This window comes from Mesoplodon densirostris, chromosome 14 (assembly GCF_025265405.1).
Source record: "Mesoplodon densirostris isolate mMesDen1 chromosome 14, mMesDen1 primary haplotype, whole genome shotgun sequence".
Taxonomy (NCBI): Eukaryota; Metazoa; Chordata; class Mammalia; order Artiodactyla; family Ziphiidae; genus Mesoplodon; species Mesoplodon densirostris.
Window position 1 is genome coordinate 7,209,766 of NC_082674.1, and position 27,093 is coordinate 7,236,858.

A 27,093-nucleotide genomic window follows, 5' to 3' on the forward strand; every position below is an offset into this window, starting at 1 on the left:
GCCTCTCAAACTGAGGTATTTGTACAAGGTGTGCCTAGGAGTATTAAAAAGTCACAAAAAAATGAGTATGATAGACACCTTCATGGATTATCAATTTTACTTGATGCTAAGTAATTTAAAAAATCTTTTTGTAATAAGAAATAGGGTGAATAAAATTTGGGGGGAGCAAAATCAACAAATAGATGCTAAAGAAGTAAAATATGGTTTAGAAGATGTAGTTTTAACTCAAGAGCTTTCTTGCTGTTTATCTGAATAAAAAGAACTTAAACAAAATGCAATGATTATATGCTTATTATTTTAAAGAAAATAAACAGAGAAGCATTTTAAATTCTTAAATTTAATGAAAAATATGTTTAGGTTAAAAAAATATATTTTAAAAGGGTCTGAAGCTCAGGGGAAGTTAAACTTAGTATTACACTAAAATTACCTAATGAAGCCCCAGAAATTTATACGTTATAAAAGCGGCAAGTATCAAAAGTGTGGCTTACATCTGCAAAGCTGCTGGGCCAAGAAGGGAAGAAATAGTTGGGCTACACCCAAACACTAAAGTCAAATGAAAATAAATGCTGCTTCTGCACCATCATACTCTTAAGTGGGAAAAGAACTGAAGGATCATGTTGTAAGAATTTCTCCTGCTCAACATCACCAATACAATTTTAATGGTTATTTATTAAAATAAACTTGAGAAAAACTCTTTCCCAGAATCTTACAAAATCATACTACTTTAAATTTTTCCTCTAATACCATTTTTGCATATCATGGATGACTTCCAATTTTAAAACTATTTCTATGGAACACCTGAATTTAGGGGGTTTTTGGGGAGGAAGTGGGGGGCAATGGTGAGACAGCCACAAAAATGTTCACTAAGCTTCTAAACGTCAAACTGACTCAGTCATCTCTATCTTAAAAAAAAAAATTTAAACAAGAGTAGATTCTGAGAAGCAGTATCAAATAATGCAAACACAGTATTTACACTGTGGGAACCAACACCCCTGGCTTATATCCAAACTAACGAACTACAATGTAAAATGAAGAGCCCCTCACTTTTCTTTTTCTCGCAAGTAAGTCAGGCAGTTAAGATGAGATCCCACAGAGGATCTCCAGAACAGTGCCAGCGCCAGCTCTGGTAAAGACAGTATTTACAATTTAAAAAAAAAAAAAGCTACTTGGAACATTTAAGACCTAGTACTTTATGATTAAAATGTGGCAGAAATGTGGTAGCAGGGGCTGAGGAAAGTCTGACTGACTAGAACGAGGACTTGGGGAGAGGAGAGGAACGTGATCCTAGCTCTCACCCCCCCTTAGTCACTTGAGCCAGATGTGGGAATGCCCATGAGGACTCTCTTATTGGCACACTGGTCTTCCAAGGATTTGGAAAGCTGCTAAACAGCTATTGCATCAGTTTACACAGCCACTTATAAGCTAACTGTAAACTTTTCCCTTCTAAAATTATTAACTTTGATCACTAGTTTGCATATAGCCATTACGTACGATTTACAGTGTTGGTTTTTATAAAGTGACTTGTGCATTACTTCCATCCTGGAGTTTCAGCCAGGTATCATGGTTCTTTGTCAGATGCCACTAGCTCTCTGTGAAGGAAACAACAGGTACAGAATAATTCTGTCTTTCCATGTGCTATCAGTAGTAGCGATGTAGATTTTAGCCCAATTAAAAGACAATGGATTCTGCTTCATGTCTTACCAAAACGATTTACGGCTGTATCAGGTATTATATCAATACCAGTTATTAATTATTAATACCACATAGAATAAAGGCTATAAATACTTAAGGTATACAGAGCCTAGGTGCACAATTTTTTGTTAAAAAAAATTAAATTATGAAAAAGACTCTGGGCTTCCCTGGTGGCGCAGTGGTTGAGAGCCCGCCTGCCGATGCAGGGAACACGGCTTCGTGCCCCGGTCCGGAAAGATCCCACATGCCACAGAGTGGCTGGGCCCGTGAGCCATGGCCGCTGAGCCTGCGCGTCCGGAGCCTGTGCTCCGCAACGGGAGAGGCCACAGCAGTGAGAGGCCCGCGTACCAAAAAAAAAAAAAAAAAAAAAAGACTCAATACAGGTCAGAGAGTAAAAACCAAAATGCCAAGTGGCTCCCTGGAATAAGAACATCTTCCCAGATAAGGTCATTGATAAGAAGTCAGGAGAGAGGAAGGGAATCAATTTTTAACATTAATGTAGTTAAAAGTTCCTCCACTAATTCCCCCTTTACATTATTCTTGTCAATTAAGCAGGAGATCCCCTTTGTAACGCTTCAACCAGCAAATTTTATGATCCTGGGAGGCTTGGAGAACTAAGATTGGGGCTCCCTTCAGTGTTCAGTGTTACCCGATTGAGAAGCAGAATGCAAGAAGTACATTCCTTTTTGAGAATCTGAGAGATCTGTGAAGAAGTCAGTGCACTTACTACCCAAAATTACAAGATGCACTAGTAACAAAACATTCTAGATGAAAGAAACTGAAATACAAGCAAAGTCAGAGGAAAAAATACAAGTTATTATTATACAGGTCGTTTTAGGAGATGCTAAAGGACCTGAGAATAAGCTTAATCTCAGAAAAATGGGATGGGAATAACAATGAAAAGGATTACATCATAAAAGCAGTAAAGATCTATGCAAGAAATGAAACTGTGAGAAATAACAGTGATGTAAATTTAGTATAGTAATTATTCCTCTTCAACCCCAAACCTTAGAGAAAAGGTTAGGAAGAATAACACAACTCCAGTACTAACTCTATCTCTAGGAGTGAATTATGTTTACATACAATAATCCTACCATCACTTCCATAGCTTTTCCAAAACAATTAATTTACCTTCAGTGGTAATAGTCCGTGTGTTGTATTCAACAAACTAATACTTTTATCTTAAATTCATTTATAAGTGATTTGTTTTATAGACAAAGTAAGCTGCTCTTCTTCCTCATTATATAGCTTATTCTTTGTATACCAAACTGATTTTTTTTTCCAAACTGATCTTTTTAAGAGAGCAGGTAACTGATGAAGAGCCTTGAAATACAAACAAAATAATCAACAGGAAACAAAAAATGTTCTAAGGATTTTCAATTTCCTCTCTATCAGCTTATTGAAATTCATTAAATAAAACTATTAACATGTTCAATCTCTAACTTTATGGCACATATACTAGTCACTATCTGTATATTTTTATCTGTTTAATCAGCACACGTTACCATAAAAGATTATTCATTCAACAAATACTTAAGTGTTCAATATGTGCCACGCCCTACTCTAACTGCTCTTGCATGTATTATTTACATATAAGAACCATTATGATAATTTTACAAGTGAATAAAATCACTTAGGCATCAGGCATCAAGAAACTTACACAAAGTCATATTATTAATTAAATGGGGCTAGAATCTGAAAATAAAGCTAGTATTCTTAGCATTACCCTATAAAATAATGGAGCATATCTATGAGAGATAAGGCTTTGGCCTTAAGTTATTTAATTAGTAAAGCAAACAAAAGAATTAATATAGGGACCTCCCTGGTGGCGCAGTGGTTGACAATCTGCCTGCCAATGCAGGGGACACGGATTCAAGCCCTGGTCCCAGAAGATCCCACATGCCGCGGAGCAACTAAGCCTGTGCGCCACAACTATTGAGCCTGTGCTCTAGAGCCCGTGAGCCACAACTACTGAGCCCGTGTGCCACAACTACTGAAGCCCAGGTGCCTAGAGCCCATGCTCCGCAACAAGAGAAGCCACCGCATTGAGAAGCCTGCGCACCTCAACAAAGAACAGTCCCCGCTCACGACAACTAGAGAAAGCCTGCGCGCAGCAACGAGGACCCAACGCAGACATACATACATACATACATAAATTTATATTGAAAAAAAGAATTAATATAGTATATAGGGTAACATAAACTATTCAACAAATGGAACATTTATCTAATGGTTAAGAGCTAAATTTTTCTAACATCCCAACTTCAAGTATTATATATAGTACAAAGAACCACTGACATGTAGGAAGAATAAAGTCTCTAGACAATAACTAACTCTTAATTAGGTTTTAACTCCAAGAGACCAAAATCAAAGAAAAATTCAATACTCAAGAAGGAAGTCATATTTCATCCAGAAAATTTTATTGCATTTTACAAACAGGCAGAAAGCATGGAGGAAAAAAACATTCCAAGGCACAGAGCCCATGGCATAGGAAAAGGCACAATTGCACAAACAGGTAGAAAGTCACTGAAGACAGTAAAATCTTTTTAAAACAAAAAGAAATAAGTAGAAAAAAAACTTTCCAAACTAGCAAAAGTACATTTTAAAAAGGAACCATGGGCTTCCCTGATGGCGCAGTGGTTGAGAGTCCGCCTGCCGATGCAGGGGACACGGGTTCGTGCCCCGGTCCGGGAAGATCCCACATGTTGCGGAGCGGCTGGGTCCGTGAGCCATGGCCGCTGAGCCTGTGCGTCTGGAGCCTGTGCCCCGCAACGGGAGAGGCCACAACAGAGGGAGGTCCGCGTACCGCAAAAAAAAAAAAAAAAAAAAAAGAAAGAAAAAGGAACCAAATTTCACAATTGGACCTCAGTGGAATGAATGCTGGACCAAACATCTGGTTCTAGAGTCTCCATCTAGAGCAAGTTCCTTAGTTTAATTTCTTCTATAAAATAATCAAAATATTTTCTAGTTTTAATAATCTATGCTTTTTCTAGTTTTAATAATCTATGCTAATTCTAAGTTATTAAATCAAAAGAACAACCTGTTAAGCAGAGCAACTTCTAGATGAAAATGTTTCCTTAATATTTTTCATTCACAAAACTCTGTATATCGTATGTTAAGTATTTAGCACAGTGCCTACCACAGAGTAAGATTCGTTATTTGTCAAATGAACATTAACCATGACACGGCAACATACTGAAATGGATGCAACAGCAAGAGAATTTCACATGTATTATAGGGTTTAAGATGGCACAGGGCTTTTCTTGAATTGTTTTTGTAATTCTTTATTTTTATCAAAGTAATAATGTACAATAGTTAATTAACTGCCACTCTAAAATTTCTAAAAAAGGAAAAAAGAAATCTCCCCCATTGTTCTCACTGTTTCACTCCTTCAGCAAATCTTTTTTTTTTTTGAAAAATCATGATCTCATACTGATATATCCAGAATTCAAATTCAACCTCACAGGATTCTTCTTCCCTTACTTGTATCTTCTTTTTTTTTTTTTTTTTTTTTTGCGGTATGCGGGCCTCTCACTGTTGTGGCCTCCCCCGTTGTGGAGCACAGGCTCCGGACGCACAGGCTCTGGACGCGTAGGCTCAGCGGCCATGGCTCAAGGGCCCAGCCGCTCCGCGGCATATGGGATCCTCCCAGACCGGGGCACGAACCCGTATCCCCTGCATCGGCAGGCGGACTCTCAACCACTTGCGCCACCAGGGAGGCCCTACTTGTATCTTCTTTTCACACACAATAAGACTCTGGTTTCCATTAAAATAATATGTAATACTGTCTATCACCTAAAACTCAAAAGTGAAAAATAAAGTTTCTCTCCGTTCCTTGGATCCTGAGCCAGCCAGTTCTTCCCCTCCCAAGGTAACCATCATCACCAGTTTCTTGTATGTTCTTCCAGATATTTTAAACATTTAAAATCCACGTACGTTCCCCCTCCCTCGTGTTAGCGTACTACATTCATTGTTCTACACCTTGCCTTTTCCATGTAATAATCCCTCTGAGATCATTCCATATTCATATGTTTATAACTGCCTCATGCTACAGAACACTGAACAGTATTATGTATGTCCACTGTATGGGCATGCCATAATTATTTAGTTTCCTCTGGTGAACATTTAAGTTGCTTCAAATCTGTTGATATTTCCAACAATGTGCCAAATGTACATTTGATCCTTGGAAGACAGATGTTTAACTGTCCTTCCTCGGGGCAATTTCAATTTACATCCCCATTAACAATGTGTAAGTGTTCCAATTTCTCAACATCCTTCTGAACCCAAGGTATTATCATTTTTTATCTTTTCCAATTTAATAAGGAAAAACATCTTACTATGGTTTTATTTGCAGTTTTCTTTAAACAGTATGTTTATATCCTTTGCCATTTTCCCAGTGAGTTTTTTCCCTTACTGATATGTACGGATATATGTTAATGATATTAGTCCATTTTCCAGATGTATCTCATATAACTTCATGTACTTAAAGATTCTGTCTGGGACTTCCCTGGTGGCACAGTGGTTAAGACTCCGAGCTCCCAATGGGGGGGGGGCCCAGGTTCGATCACTGGTCAGGGAACTAGATCCCATGTGCATGCCACAACTAAAGATCCCGCGTGCTGCAACTAAGACCCGGTGCAGCCAAGTAAATAAGTAAATTAAATAAATAAATATTAAACAATAAAGACTCTGGCAGTAAAACTGCATTTATTAATATTTTTCTGTTACATTAAATCAGATCTAATATTACCAACATTTCTGACAAATGTGAGAAGCACAAGTTAATGTAACTCTTCGATTTTAGCACAAACACACGAACAGAAGACTTTTAATTGAAATACAAGTCTGAATGTGTTTTTAGGTATTGTCTACCTCACCAGATGAAATAGTAACACATATTAAATGTTACTTGAATAGCAGTGTATCAGATTAAAACACACACACACACTCACACACACACACCCCTCTAACTCACTCTTGTATGGAGTATTTAAGAAATTCATGACTCTTCACCTTAAAATAGATGGGTTGAAACATGATTTCTGGTTGTGGCAATACAGTAAGACCAAGCAGACTTTCCCTTCTAAAAATAATCAAAATGCTAAACAGAATAGAAGAAAAAATTACAGCAAAGCCCCAAAGGAAGGAAGGGAGATATTCAAGTGCTAGATAGGAAGAGGAAATGAAGTTAGAGCAAAAAAGTAAAAATTTACAACACAATGACGTGTAAGGGGAAAGGATCCTAGAAAAACTGTGTCTATCACTGCTGAGAAGTAGCAAGAAAACTATTTCCTGGGCTTTTGGGGGTGTGGGTGGATGTGGGTGTCATCTCCCATGAAACACTGAAACCCAAACGCATGTTCTGTGCAGGTGCTCTTCCAATTTTTATTTCATACATGATGTGTGAGTCCACGAGCTGAAAATCTGTGTAAAAGTGGGTCGAGGCTTAGTGTGCCCAGCAGCAACAAATCATCAAAACCACTTCCATAATCCAAGGCACACACACACAAGTTCCACAGGAAAAACTACACCTGAATTTTTAAAAATAACAAAACTAATCAAAGGACAGATCCACCATAATGAGGGATCAGCAGACAAACAGATGGTTAGTACCCAAGAGCTTAAAAAATGAAACACCGTGTAATAAAACACAAGTATATTAAAAATGTCTGAAGACTCTTTTAAAGAATCCTTTAAAGATATATATTTTAATATTTATGGATTAAATGGATGATGCCCAGGACTGGCTTCAAAATAATGGGTGTGTGTGTGTTGGGGATATAAACAAAACAAAATTCACAATTGCTAGAGCAGGGTAATCGGTACATGGGGGGTTATTATAGCATTCTCTTTATTTTTGTTAAGTTTGAAAATTTTCTTGATTAAAACAACCCAAAACAGAAGTCCAGATAAAGAACAGGATACAATGAATTAAGAAAAAGTAGCTTGGAGGTGGGGGAGAGAGCTTTTAGAATTAAAAGAAAAAAAAAAAAAGGAAACAGAAGGCATATATGAGGAAACGCCACAGAACACAGAACTAACACGATGAAACAAGTGTGGATCAGTCAAAAGATGCAAATAGAAAGAGATGTCTAAGGTAATATGCAACAGGAATTCCAGGAGAAAAGAAAGAATGAGGAAGAGATGTTATGTAGAGAGAATGGCTGAGAGTCTCCCAGTTACGAATATAAATAACCTTCAAAGTGGAAAAGCACACTAAATCCCAAGCAAAATAAAATAAAAATAAATTCATACCTAGACCATCATGGCAAAATTGCAGAATGTCAAAGACAAGAAAATTCTTAAAAGCAACCAGAGAAATGACACGTTACCTATAAAGGAAGAAACAACAGTATGACTGACAGTTGATTTTTCAACAGAAAACAATCAAGTATCTTCAAAGTGAGGAGAAAAACAACTGTCAGCTAAAATTCCAAAACCAATTAAAGTACCACATAAAAGCAGGCGCAAAACAAAGACATTTCCAGACAATGACAGAAGTTCCCACTCAGACCTTTACTGGAAGAGCCTTTTTAGAGTTGCAAAGGAAGAAGTAATGGAATAAAAGAGAAGTCACCAAGTAGAATACTTACAGCAACTACAATACTGAGTAACTGGAAAATTTCTGGTCATAATCTATGAAAACAACTCTTCCGAAACTGTAACAACACAGAAGTATTACAAGATGCTGAATAACAATACATGTGTGATACTTCATGTTTGCAGAGCATAGTATTTCAGATTATTTAAAAGGACAAAAGTTCTTTCATATTAAGTATGTGCAAAGGATTGAGTTGGCTAGTAAAGGACACGTGTTTTCCTACCCTCTTTTAGAGGATTAACTAAATTTTTAAGGATAGTTAATGTGCTCCTTTCCTCCCTTCTTTAATCCAACAAGTGTCTGCTTTTGAGACTATACTTTCTAAAAATCTGACAATTAACTATGAAAATACAATCTGCTACTAGGAGGAAATGTTTCATTAGAATAATCATGGATCTCAACTACCTCTACAGCTCACTATCCATTTTTAAGGTAACTGACAAGACGTGGGTTCATTTTAGATATTTATTGGCAGGACTTCAGCCAATTATCTACATGCTGATTACTCACAAATCTGCCCTTTACCTGGCTGGGCAATTTACTTTTGCAGCTCATACCTCAGTTTACTATTAAAAAGAGTCAATGACAATCTCTACTTCTCAGCAGCCTGATGTGAAGACTTAATGACTCAATACAAATTACTCAGAACACTGCCTGGTACACAAACCTCCATCACCACGCACCACAACACAAGTCTTTCTCTTAAGCACCAGGCAAGGTGCTCCTATTTATATTTATTGACAGCTGGATGGGCCACTGGCTCTTTAAACTTTACTCATCTAAAACATATTAAATTTGCCTTCCTAATACAATCTGCTGTTGATTCTCCTCCCCTACACAATTTTCTGTCTTGGGAAAGAAAAGCCCTCAGTTGCCCTAGTTAGAAACCTGGGTGTTATCCTAATGCTTCTTTGGCCTCACTCCCCTGGTCCCCCATATTTATAGTCACCGAAGCCTGTGGATGTAATTTTTTCCAAGTCAAGGCTTTGGAAACCTTCTCGAAGAAACAGAGTATACTTTGGGAACACACATCTCCCTGCTCTTAACTATAAACCACTGAAGGAAAAGACTTTATTTTGTCTATAATACATATATATATACATATTTGTATAGCAAATTAATAGGAATGCAAGACTTGACTCTAATCCTACAGTATGTAAAGTAAATCTACTTTACAAATAAGGATGAGTCAATCAGAAAGAACAGTGCTCAGAGGCATGGAAACAGAAAAGGGTTACAGACACTGAAGGAAAAGGATCCAATATACAGTCATAATCAGGAAGTTGCTTACATGGAGGGCCAACCCTATTCATTGTACTACATCATTTTATGGAAGGGACTTGAGCATTTGCAGATTTTGGTATCCTTGGGGACTTCTGGAATCACTCCCCCTTGGATACTAAGGGATAACTGCATAGTCTAGGGGAGTGTGAATCACAGTCAAACAACCACTGATCCATCCATGCCCTACCCTGGAGATGATGGCCATTAAACACCTGAAAAGCCATCCACTTCTCTTGTCATAATGCCACACTGACTAAGCAACTCCCGCATTATGACTTGATTCCTATGTGAGTCTACCTGCCTCCTGAGTGAGACCTTACTGGTGACGCCAACACACGTACTTCAATCTCTGTGCTAGTTATTCCTCACTGTAAATGAAGAAACTAATATTCTTGGTTTTATGTATCAGTCACACGAGCTTGATTATTGTGGATCTATCCCCGAAAAATAGCTCAATTCTGGTGTGTTTGAGTCAAAAAGGCTAAAGGTCATACTATAAATTGCAACAAACTCACGGAGGTAATGCAACCCCTGCCACTACCCCATCCACAATCCCAACTTCTCCATAGTGTGACACGGCTAAGTATTCGTATACATTTTGAAATATGAATAGCCACTAGACCTCAATATGCCTTAAACAGGAACAAATTTATTTCCAAACCTGTTTCTATATTTATATTGCTTATTTCTACTAACTATCCCACCATCCTCCTACCTCCTAGCCACCCAGCCTCATCACCACAACCTTTGACTTTTCACTCCCCATTTCCCATCCTACCACCAGTTGTTAAGACTGATTGTACCTCTGTACTAGTATTCTGATCTATCCTTTCAGTCTCATTTCTATTTCTATTACCCAGAATTAACCATATCATTTCACTTCAACTAATCCAATAACCTAACTGATCTACCAGGTTTTAGGCTTTCTTCTTTCTCTAATCCATTCTATATCCTACTACAAGATTAACCATAAATTCTGGACACGTTAATCCCCTGCTCAAAAAATCCCCATGGCTGTTAAAGAATAAATTTAAAGCCTAGCACTCATGGTCCTTCAGGATTAGACTCTAAACCTAGAGCTTTCAACTAATATAAGTGATAAAGAGGTACTGATCCCCTCAGCCATCCAGCAGCATGAAGCTGGAGAAGAAATCCATTTGCCCCAGAGTGTGTTACACAAATATGGTTATCCTGGGGCTTCCCTGGTGGCGCAGTGGTTGAGAGTCTGCCTGCCGATGCAGGGGACATGGGTTTGTGACCCGGTCCGGGAAGATCCCACATGCCGCGGAGCGGCTGGGCCCGTGAGCCATGGCCACTGAGCCTGCGCATCTGGAGCCTGTGCTCTGCAACGGGAGAGGCCACAGCAGTGAGAGGCCCGCGTACCACAAAAAAAATAAAATTAAATTTAAAAAAAAAGGTTATTCTGTGTGCCACAAGACAAAAGGAGCTGGGAAGCACTGTCTCAACCGACTGACATCCACACTTGTTTCTACTGTTACCACTCCTGCACCGGCAGGAAGAGCATGGAGTAACAACGGTGTGCCTCCCGAATATCAATACTTAAAGTGGCGCGCCAAGAAGCAAAACACTCATTGCTAGGTGATGGGAATACAGCAAGTATGGGGGGGGGGGTTAATGAAAAAGCAAACACTGCTAGCATCTACAGCACTATTCAGAGAAGATGGTACTTGGGTCTGTGAACAGTCTTCCAACAGCGAGGCTGGATGCAGCAGTGCTGATAGTAACTAGTCATTAAGATCATCCAACTGCTGCCTCTTCTTGCTGGTTTCTATGCTCACCAAACAACCTTCTAATGCTCATTTGGTTCCTCCAGTAAATCTGCCTTCAAGCAATAAACACGGCTAGACAACGACTGCCTGACTTGTAACTCTTGTAGTTCCCCCTCAGTGTGCCAGCGAAGTGGATTTGGAGGCCCTAAATCCAAGGAGACAAACCCTAGACCATAAGTGTACACTACTGTGTTACTCATCTGGCACCCTGACAGACAGACAGACAATTCTGCCTTACCGTGATCTGAGGGACAGAAATCTGTGAAAAAGTGTTACCAAGTTCCTCACATCTCCAATTTCTATTTACTAAAATTTAAACAGCTCTGGAGCATTCATGAATGTGAACATGCCTTCCTGGGAGAAAGGGTGTAGACTAAAAACCACCTTGTACAAAAAGTGTTAAAACTTTTGAGATATGATTCTAAAAGTAACAAAAGACCTAAAATCCAACATTGCCTGAAATACATGTCAAATTAATAAAATAAAATTAATAGGAACTAATGTGACACGATGAACTGCCACCGTGGTCAAAGAAATTAATATGGATTCCTCAGATCCAAGGGGATATATGTGCTACTGTAGTTTCAGTGAAAGTAAAATAAGCCAGAGTAGTCCATGCAATCAAGTGGTTAATTACTTCTGTGGGCAAAAAGAAATAAGGAGCTAAAACCCAGAAGATAAACAGGCAAAGGGGAAGGGGAGGAAACAGATAAAAAGAATTCAAAGTTCTCAACAAAAAGAGAAAAAGCTCTGATCTATGTCCCTGTCCCCAATTATTTCCAAACTCTTTCTCCTGGTCTAGAAGATGTCTAGCCACCACCAACCATGACCCAGGCAAAATGATCACCAATGACAGTACTATTGCTATCAACATCTACTGTGGCACGGTGGTGCCTTTTAGGGGCCCTTTTGTGAGCACAGTACACCCCCCTCTCCTCTCCTAAACAATTAGCACTTAAAAACAATAAAAATGCTCTCTTGTATAAGAATGTTCGTCCCATCTTCCAACGCAGCTACAGAGCTGTTATGACTGCAGCGGTGAAGACACATAACAGAAAGAGTTTAGCCTCTGACAAATAATACGGTTTGTGCAAATTGCAATGTGTCAGTATTAAAGAGAATCACGGTCTTTGTCCCCTTACTTCACCCAAGGCAGCCGAGCCAAGTTCAGATATTCTTAGAGACAAATGTAATGTCCAGTCCTTTGTCTGACCTGCTGTATCTCCACATTTTAGCAGCTAGATACTGAGTGGCCACAACAGCAAGATACGAATGTTATCCCTTCTGTTCAAAGTTCCCAACCCTCTGGCCAGGATATAAAAGTTTGGAAGGACAGTTTAATACACACACTGGCAACACTAATACCGATTTCCAAACCTGTCAAATCTGCATTAAAACCAATTACACATGAACAACCACAATTTACCAACACTTACAGATCAGTGCTACCAGAAGAACCAAGGCAAGCATCAATGTCTATACTTCCTTCCCCTTGGAGAACTTGCAATTTACTAGTATCCAGAAACTATGTTAGCCACTGCAATTTGCAAAGTAAAACATGACAAATGATAGTGAGAAAACAACAGTGTTCCCTAAAAGGAAAAGAAAACAAAACAAACAGAACAGGAAGTCAAATCTTAGCTTGGTCATAAGTAATCCAACTGGACAGATATCCTGATACCTAAAAGAAAATATGTTCAAGTAATTAAAAATAGGTCAAAATTGCCTTGCTAGCTTAGTATATGGGTCAAGTTTTGCTATATCCTAGGAAAACTACCAAAAATAGATAATAGCAAAGATACCAGTGTACTTTCAGATGAGCTTTGTCTTTTGTAAGTCTATGACAAATTGAATTAAGCCATTTCTACATTATAGGAATTACACAATTATTTGCAGACTAATTTTTCCATTTGTGGCTAACCCATGCCACATACATTTACCTCTGCAGCTGAATTATATACAACCCTGTAGTTGAGCCTTTCGTCTACCAGATCTATTACAGAGCATAAAGAGAAGAAAATTTAAAAAGAAAGAAAAAAAAATTTATCTGCATTTGCACCTAAATTTACATGGGTTACTGATTATATTCAACTGAACTACTGGGTACAGCACAAAAAATAACCTTGAAAAATAAAGCAGTGCTTAAGAGCATACAGAAGAAAAAATATAGACGAAGTCTTTATTCTTACATACCCTTACAGCTTACCAATATTGATCTGACTTAGATGCAGCCGCAAGAGGAACTCAGGACACTTGTAAACTCCAGACAATACAGAATTGGGTCTCATTACTATACGGTGGAAAACAAAACACTGTATTAATATAACAACCCGTGCTTACATAGGGGAAAGAATAAGAGCAGAGCTAAGAAAGTACAGAATATAGGAGAGAAACATATAATTCCATGTGGCTGGAACACAGAGGGAAGGAGTGACTAGTGAGAAAGGAAGCTAAAGGGAAAGGCTTGAAGGTCTTCTAAGTCCTGTTAAGGAACTTGGACTCCATCTGACAGGGTAATGGTTTCAAATTTTTTTGAAGTGTTTATTTTCTCTCCCTGCTGCCCTAAGTCTTTTTTAAGCAATACCAGTAAACAGTAAAAGAGATAAAAGGAAGCTGCTCTAGTTGAAGAGCACAGACTTATAAAGCCTTGACTCTCCCCGACTTACACACAAGAGAGAACCCAGAGAAAGATGAGATGATCTCAGAAGAATAGGGTCTATAAAGGAAGGCTTTACTATGAAAGGCAGAGGGAACAGAAAGAACACTATTCTAGAAGAGTTGAATTTGAGGTCACAGCTAACTGGCTATGTAACTAAGTAAATCAATATGGCTCAGTTTCCTTGCAGGTAAACACATGTCTCATCCACCCATAATTGCACATAGGAGGGTAGAAGGAAACAGATCTGAAAGTATTAATAGGCTGTAATTTGTAACTGACTATAATAACAAGTGTAGTGGCACCTAAATTATATCTGGTAGGATAGGTGTGATTTCAACATATAGAAATGGGAGAAGGAAGGGCTTCCAACCAAGAAAAGCAGTGAGTAGAGGGACAGAAACAAAATATGCAGGGCTTTGGGTGAACAATTTGGCTAGAGCATGAAGAATGGAGCAATCACAAGTTTTCCTTAAGTGAGCTTTTATGCCAAGCCACTTGTTATTTTCCCCATAAGTTGAGAATTTCTGATCAAGCATACATGAATATTTCAACAAATGGTGCTGGGACAACTTGAGTAGCCACATGAAAAGAATGACGGTTGGGCCCCACTTCACACCACATGCAAAAATTAACTCCAAATGGACCGAAAGTCTGAATGTAAGACCTAAAATGGTAGAAGTCTTAGATAAGAGCACAGGTATAAATCTTTACAACCTTGGATTAGGTAATGGTTTCCTAAATATTACAACAAAAGCACAAGCAGCCTAAGAAAAAAAAATAAGTCATATTTCATCAAAATTAACAAATTTTGTCATTGAGCCTGGCCAATGCACTCTCCCCTACCTCCTTCCCTAATCTTTTTTTTGTTGTTGTTTTGTTTTGCGGTACGCGGCCCTCTCACTGTTGTGGCCTCTCCCGTTGCGGAGCACAGGCTCCTGACGCGCAGGCTCAGCGGCCATGGCTCACGGGCCCAGCCGCTCCGCGGCATGTGGGATCTTCCCGGACCGGGGCACGAACCCGTGTCCCCTGAATCGGCAGGCGGACTCTCAACCACTGCGCCACCAGGGAAGCCCCCTAATCTTTTGAAGTTGCTACTCTCTTGATCCCTTCTCTAATTATATGGTTCTCAGGTTTTTTTCTACTCCAAGTATCTTGGTAGATGTGGGAAAGGTCAGGAGGAAATAAAAATTTCCAGGGGACCATTGGTAGTTTGATAAAGACTCCCATCTCAATTTGTCCAGGAACATAAAGTCACCTCAATATATACCATTCCCCATTTCAAATGTCAGTCCCTCGATGTTTAAATACTGCATAATTTTTTTCAAATATATTAAAAGCTAAATTACATAAAAATTAACTTACATATAGCACAACTATATTAACGGGATAGTCAATCCTTCCAAACTCTTTTTTAAGTTTCTGACATCCTTAAGAATCAAATACCTGGTCTCTGCAATCAGTCCCCAAATAATCTAGAGTATTCTCTGATTAAAGGATGCGTAAACCCTTACTATAATCTTTCTAACCTCTTTACTAGTTCAGCAGAATCCTGAGAGAGCAACACAATCACTGAAGGTATAGAAGTGTACTGCCAAATACTTGGAAATAGTACCAGGCTGAAAGATTAGAACACCTAATATGTATTGATATATGTTTAGTTACATTTATCTAATACTATAGTTTTAAAAGAGCAAAACCTTTCTGAGCTGTGTTCAAGTCATGTCTGGCGGAATGAGCAAAATAAGAAGGAAAATGGGAGTACTAAATACTCTAGATGAGTAACAGCAGAAAGTCTGATTTAGTATCATTATGGTTTTAAAGTAGTTTCACGTACTTTCCCACTTATCTCCCACAGTCACCTCGGCACTTACAAAGAGCAATCTAAGGCTGTCCTTTAAGAATAAAGCATTTAGGGCTTCCCTGGTGGTGCAGTGGTTAAGAATCCGCCTGCCAATGCAGGGGACACGGGTTCGAGCCCTGGTCTGGAAGATCCCACATGCCGCGCAGCAGCTAAGCCCTTGCGCCACAACTACTGAGCCTGCGCTCTGGAGCCCGTGCTCCGCAACAAGAGAAGCCACCGCAATGAGAAGCCCGCACACCGCAACAAAGAGTAGCTCCCGCTCACCGCAACGAGAAAGCCCGCGTGCAGCAACAATGACACAGCGCAGCCAAAACTAAATTAAAAAAAAAATAATAATAATAAAATATTTTTTACAAAAGAATAAGCATTTAGATTAAATTTACAGAAGTCCTTATAGTCATGGTCTCACCACCTGCACCACTGTTTCTCCATTTCTCTAAGTAAAGCCTGCAGCAAACATACACGAGAATGGTCAAAGGCAGTCAGTAAACTGAGAATATTTTACAACATGTATTCAGCACCACCCCACGCCAAATCCATCCAGAGCAAAAGGCCCAGCTGACAAAGAAATCATGGAATACTGTTCAGCTGGATAGAAAAAATGTAAATGGATAGTCAAGATCTTCGTGAAAGACGAGTTTCACTGAAATGCTTCAACCAATGCTGGCTAACAACTAACCTGACTTCCTATCTTCAAGAGCTAACTTTCAAGCCTAAATGCAACCAGATCCAAAAGCCCATTATCTACGTATTTCATTCATGCCACCTCTGCCTTTGGGTTGGGTACTGGGGAGTGAGACATCATATTAACCTTACTTTACCATTCTCAACATAAGGAAGCAGAAGCCATTCCAACATACTAGTTCTCAAGTTAGTTTTTCAGGAATGAACAGAGACTCTTTCTTACCCAATATCTAAAATAAACTTTTCTTTATTATCAAGTCTGTGATTTTTCTGGTCTCCAAAACTATATTCCTAGAATAATTTGGGGGGTAAAGGGACTGGGCAATGGGAAGGGAGGGGAAGGTTTTACAAATTTAATCATCACTACATGACGACCACTACTCAGAAACTGCTCAATCACACAGAATGCCCCCAGAGCAGCAATTTTTGAAATGTGTTCACAGAACTTCTACCCCTCCCCCCAACTTTCTGGATGGGGAAGGGCACAAACTCAAACCATTTTCATAATACGTATTAAGGTACTATTTGCTTTTTCACTGCCATTCTCTCATGAGTGGAGTTTTCCAAGAGCTAAAAGAGACGTGATACTACAACAGATTATAAAGCAATGCCACTTTTCTCATTCAATTTTTTTATTAAAAAAATGTTAGGGCTTCCCTGGTGGCGCAGTGGTTGAGGGTCCGCCTGCTGATGCAGGGGACGCGGGTTCGTGCCCTGGTCCGGGAAGATCCCACATGCCGCGGAGCGGCTGGGCCCGTGAGCCATGGCCGCTGAGCCTGAGCGTCCGGAGCCTGTGCTCCGCAACGGGAGAGGCCACGGCGGTGAGAGGCCCGCGTACCACAAAAAAAAAAAAAAAAAAAAAGTTATTATACTTACACGAAGTATCCAGAGTTGTCAATTTCAGAGACAGAAAGCAAAACGGTGGTTGCTGAGATGGGAGAATGGGGAGTTAGTGTTTGATGGGTACAGAGCTTCAGTTAGGGAAGATGAAAAATATCTGGAAAGGTGGTGACAACCGCACAACAGTGTGAATCTACTTAGTGCCATAGACGTGCATGTGCTTAAAGTGGTAAATTCTGCATCATGTATATTTTACTACAATTGAAAAAGAACACAAGTAATGTTAATTTCTAATGGACTTATTATCCTAAAATGGATTATAAAATCCTGTTTAAATTTCTAATAATGTAAATATCTGTAGATATAATCTACACAACCAAAACCTTTTAGGTTCCACAGTATTTTCAAGTATGTGCAAGGGGATCCTAAGACCGAGAAGCTTGAGAACCACTGCCCCAGAGTCCGGTCAGTTCTGTAAGTCTTCCACTGCATTCTTTACCCCCATTAATCTAGTAAGCATCCACCTCCAAATGCAAACAAAAGCTATGTTGCCAAGTCCATCAGGACCATCTCCTAGGTGGATAGGAGACATGTTCTCATATCTTGAGGTCAACAAGACATGGGTTTCACTATTTTTTTTTTTTGCTATAGGTATTAAAGGCATTCAACCATAGCGTGTAGAATATTATACCCCTAATATACAGCAACCAACAATTACAGTGAGCACCCATATACCCACCACCCAGATCCTACCATTAACCTTTTACCAAACTGCTTTATCAAATATCCATCCATTTCTACTAGTTCTAGTGTAAACTGAGACATTAGTACACGAATATCACTAACTAGAGTTTATTTTGTTTTGAAGCAAAAATTTACATACAATGAAATGAACAAATGTTAAGCGCATATTTGCTGAGTTTCCACAAATGCATATACATGTGTAATGCAAATCCATATCAACACAAAGAACATTACAATCACCACAGAAAGTTCTCTCCTGCCCCTTTGAGCCAGTCCCTGCCTCCATCCCCAGAGGTCACCACTCTTCTGATTTTTCACCCACAGACTACTTACTTCTGCTTGTTCTAGAATTTCATATAAATAGAATGACATTATGTACTATTTTGTGCAAAGCTTCTTACACTTAGCGTGTATTTGAAATTCATCTACATTATAGTATGCGTCAGTAGTCCATTCCTTTTTACAGCTGAATAGTACCCCACTGTATGAATATGCCTCAGTTTACCCTTTTTCCTACTAATGGATTGTTTTCAGTTTTCTGCTCTTAGAACAAAGCTGCTATGGTCATTCTTTTTTTTTTTTTTTTTTCTTTTTTTTCTTTTTTTTGCGGTATGCGGGCCTCTCACTGTTGTGGCCTCTCCCGTTGCGGAGCACAGGCTCCGGATGCGCAGGCCCAGCGGCCATGGCTCACGGGCCCAGCCGCTCTGCGGCATATGGGATCCTCCCAGACCGGGGCACGAACCCGTATCCCCTGCATCGGCAGGCGGACTCTTAACCACTGCGCCACCAGGGAGGCCCTATGGTCATTCTTGTACAGGTCTTTCCTCTTGTGTAAGTACGTAAGAGTGGAAAATTTCTAGGGGTGAAAACCCTTTAATTATGGAAAACTGCAAACATATACAAGAGAAGAGAGAGTAGTATAATGAATTCCCATTAAAGCCAGTTGCAACTATATTAATTCACAGACACACTTGTTTCATCTATAACCCTCACCCATTATTTTGAAGTTCTAGGTATCAGCATCATTTTGTCTTTAAACACTTCAATATGCAAACAATGTTTTCGAATCTGGTCAAATTATTTATCATGAAGTATTTCAGGAACCTTCATTGTTGATTTACCCATGGATTAAGAGTTTAATTAAAGTAGAAATGGATGAACTATAGTTTTTATTCTTTTCTCATCTTTTCAAATGATGCCTCTCTAACATCCCTCCTTGATACCTAGAAAGTCAGTGGTACAAAGATATTTTCCGTTGTTACTCTGAAAGAACTAGTGCTAAATACAAAAATTGGTATTGATAAATATCAAAAAGGAATAAATAAACATCAATATGATCAAGCAGATTTCCCAACTGTCAAGCACCCTGAATTAACTAATCCCATGCTATGGCATCATTTTATAAGTGGAACTGTATATGAGACTCAAAAAAAAAAAAAAAGTCTGGTAACAGGCCCTTTATGAGAACAAAGGTAGTCCTCATTACACCCAAAACTGAACAAGGAGGTAAAATTTCAACCCTTCCAGTCACTAGATTTTTGTTAACCTCAAACAACTGTCTGTGCTGGAGAGGGTAAGGGGAAATGGCCTTTCTCAACAACAGCTGATGACAGTATAAACACATAAAATCTTTTCAGAGGGCTATCTGGGGGGAAAAAAATGTGTTATCTTCTGATTGGAAATTTCATTTCCCAAAACTTAACCTAAGTAAATCCTAGCATAAAGCATGCAACAAGGATGTCCTTCCCAGTGTTGTTTATAAAAGAGAAAAATTTGCTTACAACCTAAATGTTCAGTGGGGCATTAGTATAATTATGCAACATCCAAATAAACACACAGTACAGGCTTGAAAGTCTGGAACCACATATGCCAAACTATTAATGGCAGTTATGAAGGAGAGGGGAATATTTGCTGTTCATCCATTTTTTTTGCGTTACGCGGGCCTCTCACTGTTGTGGCCTCTCCCGCTGTGGAGCACAGGCTCCGGACGCGCAGGCTCAGCGGCCATGGCTCACGGGCCCAGCCGCTCCGTGGCATGTGGGATCTTCCCAGACCGGGGCACGAACCTGTGTCCCCTGCATCGGCAGGCGGACTCTCAACCACTGCGCCACCAGGGAAGCCCTGTTCATCAATTTTAACTGCCTCTTCCTAAACAGATTTCACTATAATTTCAGTTGGATCGTTTTTCTCTGTGCCAATTTTTTTTTTTTTTGCGGTACACGGGCCTCTCATTGTTGTGGCCTCTCCCGTTGAGAAGCACAGGCTCTGGACGCGCAGGCTCAGCGACCATAGCTCACGGGCCCAGCCGCTCCGTGGCATGGGGGGCCCGGACCGGGGCACGAACCCGTGTCCCCTGCATCGGCAGGCAGACTCCCAACCACTGCGCCACCAGGGAAGCCCCCCAAGTTTTTTTTAAAAGAAAAAAGCTCAGGGCCTTGGAGGTAAACTCTGAGGTGGAACTTTGAAAATGCAGAACCCACTGAGTAAGTGAGTAAGTGCCAGAAAGGTGAACTGCAGAGTTAAATAGCATACACACAAGAGTGTCAAAGAAAAAAAAATAGCTGAAGTCTAGACAAAGGGTTCTGACAAGATGCCAATATATTAATAAGAATCTAAAGGACAGGTGTGATACAATTCAATACAACTTAATACTGCTTGTTTTATTTATAACCTAACCCAGAGTTTCTCAACCTCAGTCATTACTGACATTTGTGCTGGGTAATTCTTTGTGGTGGGGGATTTTCCTATGCGTTATGTGATGCTTAGCAGCATTTAGGTTTCTACTCACAGTGTATCAGTAGCACCTCCCCACTCCCACCCCAGCCTTGACAAGCAAAAACTATCTCCAGAACTTGCCAAATGTCCCATGGCGGGTAAATTCACCCTGGCTGAGAACCACTGATCAAACCTTATACTTCTATGCCTGTATGTACAATATTCCATTCCATTTCACTCTTCAGAAACAACTCTTAGCTTCAAGGAGCTTACACTCTAAATGCAAAAAATCCAAAAGTCAAGTTTAAAAATTTTACTGCAATATCCTGGATATAAGGAGGGCTTCAAAATTATAGACTAAGTGAGTTTCGTCCACCGCAGATCTATCCTCCCTCCCTCCGAACTTACAAACATTTATTAAACTGTACAAATTCCCCAAAACAATGTGATCTTTAGTCAGCTACTATGTTATTTAGGGCCAAATGTGTTTCATACACTTTCATCTGGAGTCACACTACCTGGGTTCAAATCCTTGCTCTACCACTCACTAGTTCTGTGATACTGACCAGGTTACTTAACTTCCTTATGCCCCCGTTTTCTCAACTTTAAAACATAAATAATACTATCAACCTAACTAATGGGAACACAGTGAGTATATCAAGTGCTTAAAACAGTACTTAGTATATAATAGTAAATGCCCATTAAATGTCCGTTATTACCTATTATTTTAACTACAAGCCTATAAAGGCAAGAACCATCATCACCAGTTTATAGATAAAGAAACAGAGGCTGAGAGAAACTTGCCTGCAGTCACAAAATTATAAGGTTATGGAGCAATGACCCAAAAACAGTCAGTCTTGATTCCAGAGCCCATACTTTTTCCATCACGTCAAAAAGATTACATTAAGACTCATTAACTATCAAGAACAACATATTGGTCTTACTTCAAAATAACAACTAGCACTAGACATATTTTCATTAAGAGATTAATTCAGAACACAACTAAATTCAAGCACATTATGGAATTAAGATTACAGGGCTTTTACACACCAGAGACAAATTTCAGTTTCTATATATTTTAAATGATTCTTACTTTAAAAAAAAAATCACAACATAGACCTTAACTCCTGAAACCGTTTATACATTATACTAAAGCAACCTACTGAAAACAGTCTAATAAAAAGACCATTAACACAGAAGGATAACATGGGGTTGCCTGAGACAGAGGTTATCTTGTAACTACATTCTCTAAGTGTCCTGTTCTTACTCCAAGGTCATGAACTTTGTACATGATATTTGTTCTCAGGTCCCAGAAGTGCTTTGTGGAGCCCTCTGATTTCTTCAATTACCCTTACCTCACACCCCAGTTCTTAATGACTCGTAAACACCTTGTTCAAGTTTTTAACCACTGCCCGGTTGTCATACAACTTACAGTATTAACCTTTTTCACTTAAACTTTGCTATTTTCAACACTGCTTACTAGGATCACCAATGACTTCTGCATCCCCTCTTCCTAAAGACATTTCACTGAAGTCGTTAGTTTTTCAACATTTCTTAAATGATTAAGGACATGTTCTTCTTCAACCTGGACTATAAAAAACTAGTCATTTTAGAGTTGGAAGTCAGAGCACAGGTGGAATGACTGGGACCATATAACTCTATAGTCCCCGAGTATCAGAATTGGAACAGACTTAGAAATTTTAGCCCAACCTCTGGTTTCACAAATGACACTGAGAGACAGAGATAAGTTGGTAATATCTTCCTCTTTAACTTCTCTTAGATTCTACGAAGAGTCTGGTCTTGGCTGTTTGGGTCTTGTTAATTCCTTTTGCTCTTTAGATTACATATTTGGATTTCAACATTTTTTACTGCCTCTGCAATTCAATAACCTCTCTCAGTACAGTGATTATCAACAGGGTTGAGAGTTGTCTGCCATGTTCATTTCGAGTAAACAGTCCAAATAATTCCACCCTGAACCTACTCTATGAAATAGAAAGATGAAGCTGAGAATCTCTGCTATTTAAAACCAAAATTTTGCCTAGCCCTCCACGTTACTCTTTTATTAGCCTTCTATAACAAGTCAGTGTCATCCACTTCCTCCACACTAAATTCTCCTTCTTGTTCACCAAAAAGGGGAAAAAAAGAGAGAAAACCTAATTTTGGCTCATGTTCAGCAACTTTAGATTTCATTCTTCTTCCCCCATTATTTGATAGACTCCTGATTAAATCACTAATTTACCAATTCTCAAATTCTTGTTCACTTGTCTATCACTTCCTTATCTATCAGTTCAGATTACAAACCGGAAATTAGCACCCAAACCATGAATTCTAGATACTGCCACCTGCATCTCATTCGAAAATCTTCAGTCTTCCCACTGTCAATCAAATGAGAAAAATTCCCTCTGACATTCTCTTATATAGTTCCTATCTTCTTTCACAGGCTTTTCTCCTGCACCAGCTCTGCACATATTCTGATCCTCATACAGAAAACTTTTTCCATGAATAAGGCCCATCCTGTATACTTCTTCTGCTTGGAATATTGACACCGCCCCCTTGGTCCCCCTCCCTCAATGCTCATTCCAAAAGCCCCTCTTTGTAAAGCTTTTCCTGAGGTTTCTGTTTCCTTTAAACTACATAGCATTTTATTCATAACCATCTTACGGGAATTATATATTATTTACATTTGGGGATTTCTCATATGCACTCCTTATTATAAATTACTGGAGGACAAAATCTACCGTTTTCAGCATTGCTCTTCCCCATGCTGCTTTAGCACAGTGCCTTGCACATGCTAAGCTCTCAAATACAGCGGCCAACTTGACAATGGGCTTTCCTCAGGACTTTTTTCGGAGGTTGGCCGTTAAGTCACAATTAGTCTTTTAAGCCATTTCACTACTAATAAAAATATTTTATTTATTCCTTGGTGTCTGATGAATCAACTCTTCTATTTCACTTAGTATATATGAAGAAAACAGAACAAACAAACAAACAAAACCTGTCCTAATTTCAGGGGTTCTCTCCTACTGAAATGATCTATTTGGTCTCTATTTCAAGTCACTTATCAACTAAGCAAAGTCTCCTCTACTTATGCCATTAGAGAAACTAAAATTTATAGGAGCCACAAAATAAAACAAATATTCCCAGCTAACTTGCTAGAGAACAGGAAAAATTCTGTGGTAATTCTGAATTGCTGCAGGGTAAGTAACACTGCAAAACAATAACAGAACAAAGAGATTGAAATATGCTGTGAGAGTGTCCCAAAGTAAAACATGCATAGAAAAAAAAGCTTCTCGTTAACATATGGAGTTCTTACAGTCTTCCTCGATGACAGAGTGGATGTTGTCAATAACCATTACCATATGCCACTGAAGTCTACCATCACTTTCAAGCTGGCAAATTTTTTGAATACAAGCAATTCAGTTCCAAAAGCCTAAGTGTCTCCTCTATGCTAGGCAGGGAGTGGAACCTAAGACATGGATGAACATAAAATCTCGCCTACATAAAGCAAATAATCTCGAAGTTTTCTCCACCTCTAAGACATGCTCTGCACTGCTTCCTTCGCCCCTTTACCAGTTATCTCCATCAGCCATGATTTCGTTCAGGTCACTTGTTATTTATACTGGAAAAATAGGTGAAAGGAAAAAACTTTCCTGCCCCACGAATCTCAAGGGCAAGGAAGCAAAGGTTGGGAGAGCAAGAGGCATTTCCCCCTCTATTCCCTCTTGAAAAATCACCAATCTAGCATGTTTGTCTTTCAAAGCCCACCTAAAACATAACATGGAACAAACACATCAAAAATCAGTAGGCCCCTTGGAAAAGTGGCACTTAAAAGAGGCAACCGCAGCGGCTATTTCATATTTTATTAGTAGAAATGACTCTTTGCAGTATTAAAACACTTTAAAATACCTCAGGATATAATGCTGGTATTGACATTTTAAAAACTTATCTTAGTGATCAAAAGATCCATACAATGACGAAGCTAAAAATGCTCTCTCTCACCAATAAGCGTGAATACAGCGGTCACCCTACTCCACCCAAAGCCACCCTAGCTAACTAAGACCGGCAGCTCAAAACCTGGAAAGCTTTCCTCGCTTACTCCACACCAGACCTGAATCCATTTCAACACCTCGGGGTTCACGTGTAGCTATGTAACAGCGAAGAAATGGTATCAAGCACCGAAATTTCCCAGGACATTTTATTCCTTTGATGTAGCTGTGCCTTTTTCACATTTACCAAACTCTCCCCCTTCCCCGCTTTTAACAAGGAAAAACTCAACAGATACTCTTACTTGAAAAACGAGGTACCTATTCAGATTTTCGAAGTAAATTTCCATTGCTGGATGTGGGAGGAAAACCGACTTACATACGTGATCTTTATGGAAAAGGCGCCCGCCCCTTCTTTCAACGGAAGCCTGAAGCCTACGAACTGATTCAATACGTTTAAAGGGTTCCCAGATCGCCTCAGGACGCTGCAAAACGATTGTCAGCCTTCTACAAAACTACTCTCATGTTTAAACTTATCTGGTGGAGGAGCAACGCAGCACCTAGGAAAGACATACTTACCACCGGAAAAAAAAAAGAAAGGAAAAAAAAAAAAAGAAAAAGGAGCTTCTTCATCTCAAGAACTGAAATAACGCGTTAAGGAAGCCAAGGCTGACCTCCTCAAGCCCTCTACGCGTCGGCAGGGCGTCAGGCAGGCCCCGGCCCCCACTTCGTTCCCGTTCCCGGGGAACTCCCCACGGAGAGCCTCACACAAAGGCGCCTCGACGCCCGCCGCCCGGACGGTCGCGGACTCACCAGGACCGTGGTGCAGATGGACCGCAGTTCGGACTCCACTTTCTCCCGATAGTCCTTAATCAGCTGCAGCTTCTTGTCGGAGGTGTCGGTCTTCTGCTCGATGCTCGAGATGACCCTCCAGGCGGACCTGCGGCCGCCGACCACGTTCTTGTAGGCCACCGAGAGCAGGTTGCGCTCCTCGTTGGACAGCTCGGCGCCCTGCTCCGTCACGGCCTTCATGCAGGTGGCCATGTCGTCGTAGCGCTCGGCCTGCTCGGCCAGCTTGGCCTTCTGGATCAGCTCCGTCTTCTCCATGGGGCCGGGGACAGGACAGCGAGGGCGAGCACCGACCCGGATGCCGAGGAGGAGTGCGGAGGGCCTGCGGGCGGGGCGGGGTCGCGGGCAGAAGGCGGGGGCGGCGCCGTCAGACAATGCGCCCGCCGCCCCGGCAGCCCGCCCGCCCGCCCGCCGCCCCCTTTGTCTGTGTCCGCACGCGCGGCCCCGTTGAATTTCCCTCCCCCGCCCATCCTCCTCGCGGGGTGCCCGGGAGGCCCGGGGGCGCCAGCCGAAGCGGCCCGCGGCGGGGGGGAGGAGGAGGAGGAGGAGGAAGGGGAGGAGGAGGAAGGGCCGCTCCCGCGCCCGCCCGGCCCAAGATGGAAGCGGCCGTTGGCCCCCACCTTCCTTCCCGCCGGAGCCGTCCCTGAGGAGAGCGGCGTCGAGGCCAGCCGCTCCCCGGGGCTGGCCTCCCGCCGGACTCTCGGGCCCGGCCCGACCCGAGGAGGGCCGGGGGCGACCCTAGCGCTCACCTTCACGTCTCCGCGGCCGCGGCGCGAGTCCCACCACTTTGATCCGCCTTTGGCTTTAGCCGAGGACCCTCCCGTCTCAGCCTACCTCCGAGCCGGGAGGCGGGCCGCAGCGCGGCGGCCCTCGCTCCCCCCGCCCAATGGCGCGCTGAGCTGTCCCCGAGAGTCCCGCCTTCCTCCCCGCCTCTGGCCAATGAGGACTGAGCGCGCGGAAGGGGGCGAAGGGGGCGGGGCAGGAGAGGAAGCGGAGGCTAGGAGGGTGGGTCGGCTTGGGCAAGTTCGGTTGGCCGGCAGGCTGCGGCTTCGGCCACGGGGTTTCCTCCAATTAGATCCAGGGTACAAGGACGTCACTGTTGCCATGGCGATGCTGTTACCAACTCCCCTCAACCTCCCTGCCACCCCCGGCACTCGTGGGCGCGGCACGGGAGCAGGAGGCTCCCATGACCTCCCCTGCTGTGGCCGGGTCTCCTGCTGCAGCACCGTTGCTGATGGTGCATTGCATCCTGTGGGCTAATGCAGCTGCGTCTCTCGTCGGCCCTGGTGAGGTCCGGCCTGGGAGGGTGACACCATCGGCTGTTTTGTTGCACAAGCGCCTGCCTTTCCTCCACCTTCCTATTCGTGACAAAGGTCTGGAGCTCAATACAC

General features: G+C 41.1%; 1 protein-coding gene across 1 annotated transcript in view; it reads right to left on the reverse strand.

Moving 5' to 3' along the window:
• Positions 1–26,561, reverse strand: part of YWHAQ (tyrosine 3-monooxygenase/tryptophan 5-monooxygenase activation protein theta) — a 33,563-nt gene extending 7,002 nt beyond the window's left edge. Inside the window, exons 1-2 of the mRNA XM_060117293.1 lie at positions 26,452–26,561; positions 25,667–26,024 (exon numbers count right to left, since the gene is read on the reverse strand). Of these exons, the coding sequence (XP_059973276.1) occupies positions 25,667–25,960 (294 nt within the window). The 5' untranslated portion in view covers positions 25,961–26,024; positions 26,452–26,561. The remainder of the gene's footprint in view (positions 1–25,666; positions 26,025–26,451) is intronic.
• Between the last annotated feature and the right edge of the window lie 532 nt (positions 26,562–27,093).